This window comes from Glossina fuscipes, unplaced genomic scaffold (genome assembly GCF_014805625.2).
Source record: "Glossina fuscipes isolate IAEA_lab_2018 unplaced genomic scaffold, Yale_Gfus_2 60653, whole genome shotgun sequence".
NCBI lineage: Eukaryota > Metazoa > Arthropoda > Insecta > Diptera > Glossinidae > Glossina > Glossina fuscipes.
In genome coordinates this window covers 1-1,620 of record NW_024002984.1, presented here as the reverse complement: position 1 = coordinate 1,620, position 1,620 = coordinate 1, and the positions used below count along the sequence as shown (strand labels likewise).

At 31.4% G+C, this 1,620-nt stretch overlaps 1 protein-coding gene across 1 annotated transcript; it reads right to left on the bottom strand.

Moving 5' to 3' along the window:
• Positions 1 to 202: 202 nt before the first annotated feature.
• LOC119643392 lies at positions 203 to 1,588 on the bottom strand. Its single transcript, XM_038042742.1, has 2 exons — positions 1,556 to 1,588; positions 203 to 1,481 (listed from the first exon to the last, which is right to left on the bottom strand). Exon 2 carries the CDS (start codon positions 1,213 to 1,215, stop codon positions 853 to 855), a length of 363 nt encoding a protein of 120 aa, XP_037898670.1. The 5' UTR covers positions 1,216 to 1,481; positions 1,556 to 1,588; the 3' UTR covers positions 203 to 852.
• Between the last annotated feature and the right edge of the window lie 32 nt (positions 1,589 to 1,620).

Genomic DNA, 1,620 nt, shown 5'->3' with positions numbered 1-1,620 from the left:
AAAATGAAATGAAGTCGAATAATTTCATATAAATCATGTAATTCCAGATTTTCATTTGTTAGGAAAACTTTGAACAGCGGATATGAACTTTGAATGTGCAACTCACTTTATTTTTATTAACATATGAATTTGCCTATAAAGAATCTGTAATGTTTTAAAACCAATTGCAAATTAACTGTTATTTTGTATTATATAAATAAAAGCCAACTTTTTAATTTTCGCAAAACATCTTAAAGCAGCTTTATCCTTTAATTTTCTATTTCATTACAATTCATTTCGAAGGTGCAGAAAAAAATATAGCGTAAACAATTTCATATGTTTTCTTTTGAATTCGCTATGTCGACCTTTGTGGCGACCTTTGATTTCTAAACAATTTCATATGTTTTCCATTGAATTCGCTATGCCGACCTTTGTGCCGGCCTTTGATGTGTTTAGTAGAAGGGCGGAAATCAACATACTTATCGATCACAAGCCTCTTGCTATGCCACTTAATTTATACATTTCCGGTGTTCATAACATTCATTTCATTAGGGCCACTAATATCAAGCTAGAAATTTTAATGAGGGAAGTTAGACTTTAAAGTTCCTTTAAAAGATAAAAACCTATTTCGAGGTTTTTTAAGGTTACTTTTTTTACTTAACAATTTGATGTGACCCTTTATATCAGATATTTTTTCCGAACTGACTAAATTTTTTGGGTCTCATGACGTAGTCACTTTATCTCATCACTCTAAACTTAAAGCAAGGTTTGCGACCAGGAGATTGGCAACAACGCACACCACACATCCAACCAGACGGACAAACATGGCTAAATCAACTCAGAATTTCACGGTCTTCTTTATCTGTTCGTCAATTACAGTGTCTTCGAATTGATTACAAACATTGATAAGATGCTCATCGTTTTTTTGCATTGTAACAAGGAAGATGAACATGTGCTCCTATTGTCCTCAATAGCAGCCTTGAATTCTTCCTCCAAATTTGATTTCGCCTTTTCTTTAAATTTACGGCTATAGCAACGTTTCGGTTTCTCCAGTAATATAAATAAAGCGCTCCGTCCCAAATTTCTTAATTTACTCTCAGATGATGCTATAGTACTGTTAAAAGTCGTTGTAGAAAAGTCCTCAAATATTATATCTACTATTGTTTTATTGTTATTCTTGTTATTGCTGTTATTGTCACCACGAACTCTTTTTGGTGCGTCTTTTACTTCTTTCATCGTAACTTCCACTATATTGCAACAGTCGATTAACTGTGTATCAGTGATATGAAATTCATTTTCATTTGTGGATAACTCAGCACACTGTGATAATAATTCATGGCAAGACGTCAATTTTTGCGAGGTTGTCAAATTGTCAAAATTGGCTATTGACTCAATTTATATTTCCTTTGCCTTCGCTTCTGATACACAGATTTGTAGAAACTTTGCGAACTTGATACGATGTTTTCATTCATTTTCAAAATTTAATGAATTGATTTGTAATTCTACAAAAGCAAGGAAACTTACCAATAAGTGAATAAAAGATTTAAAATTATAGAAAAAAAAATTGTTTTCTTACTTGACAGTTGAACAACTGATTCTGAAAAATTTAATTTTTTTATATATTCGTTTTTTTTTTTTTTT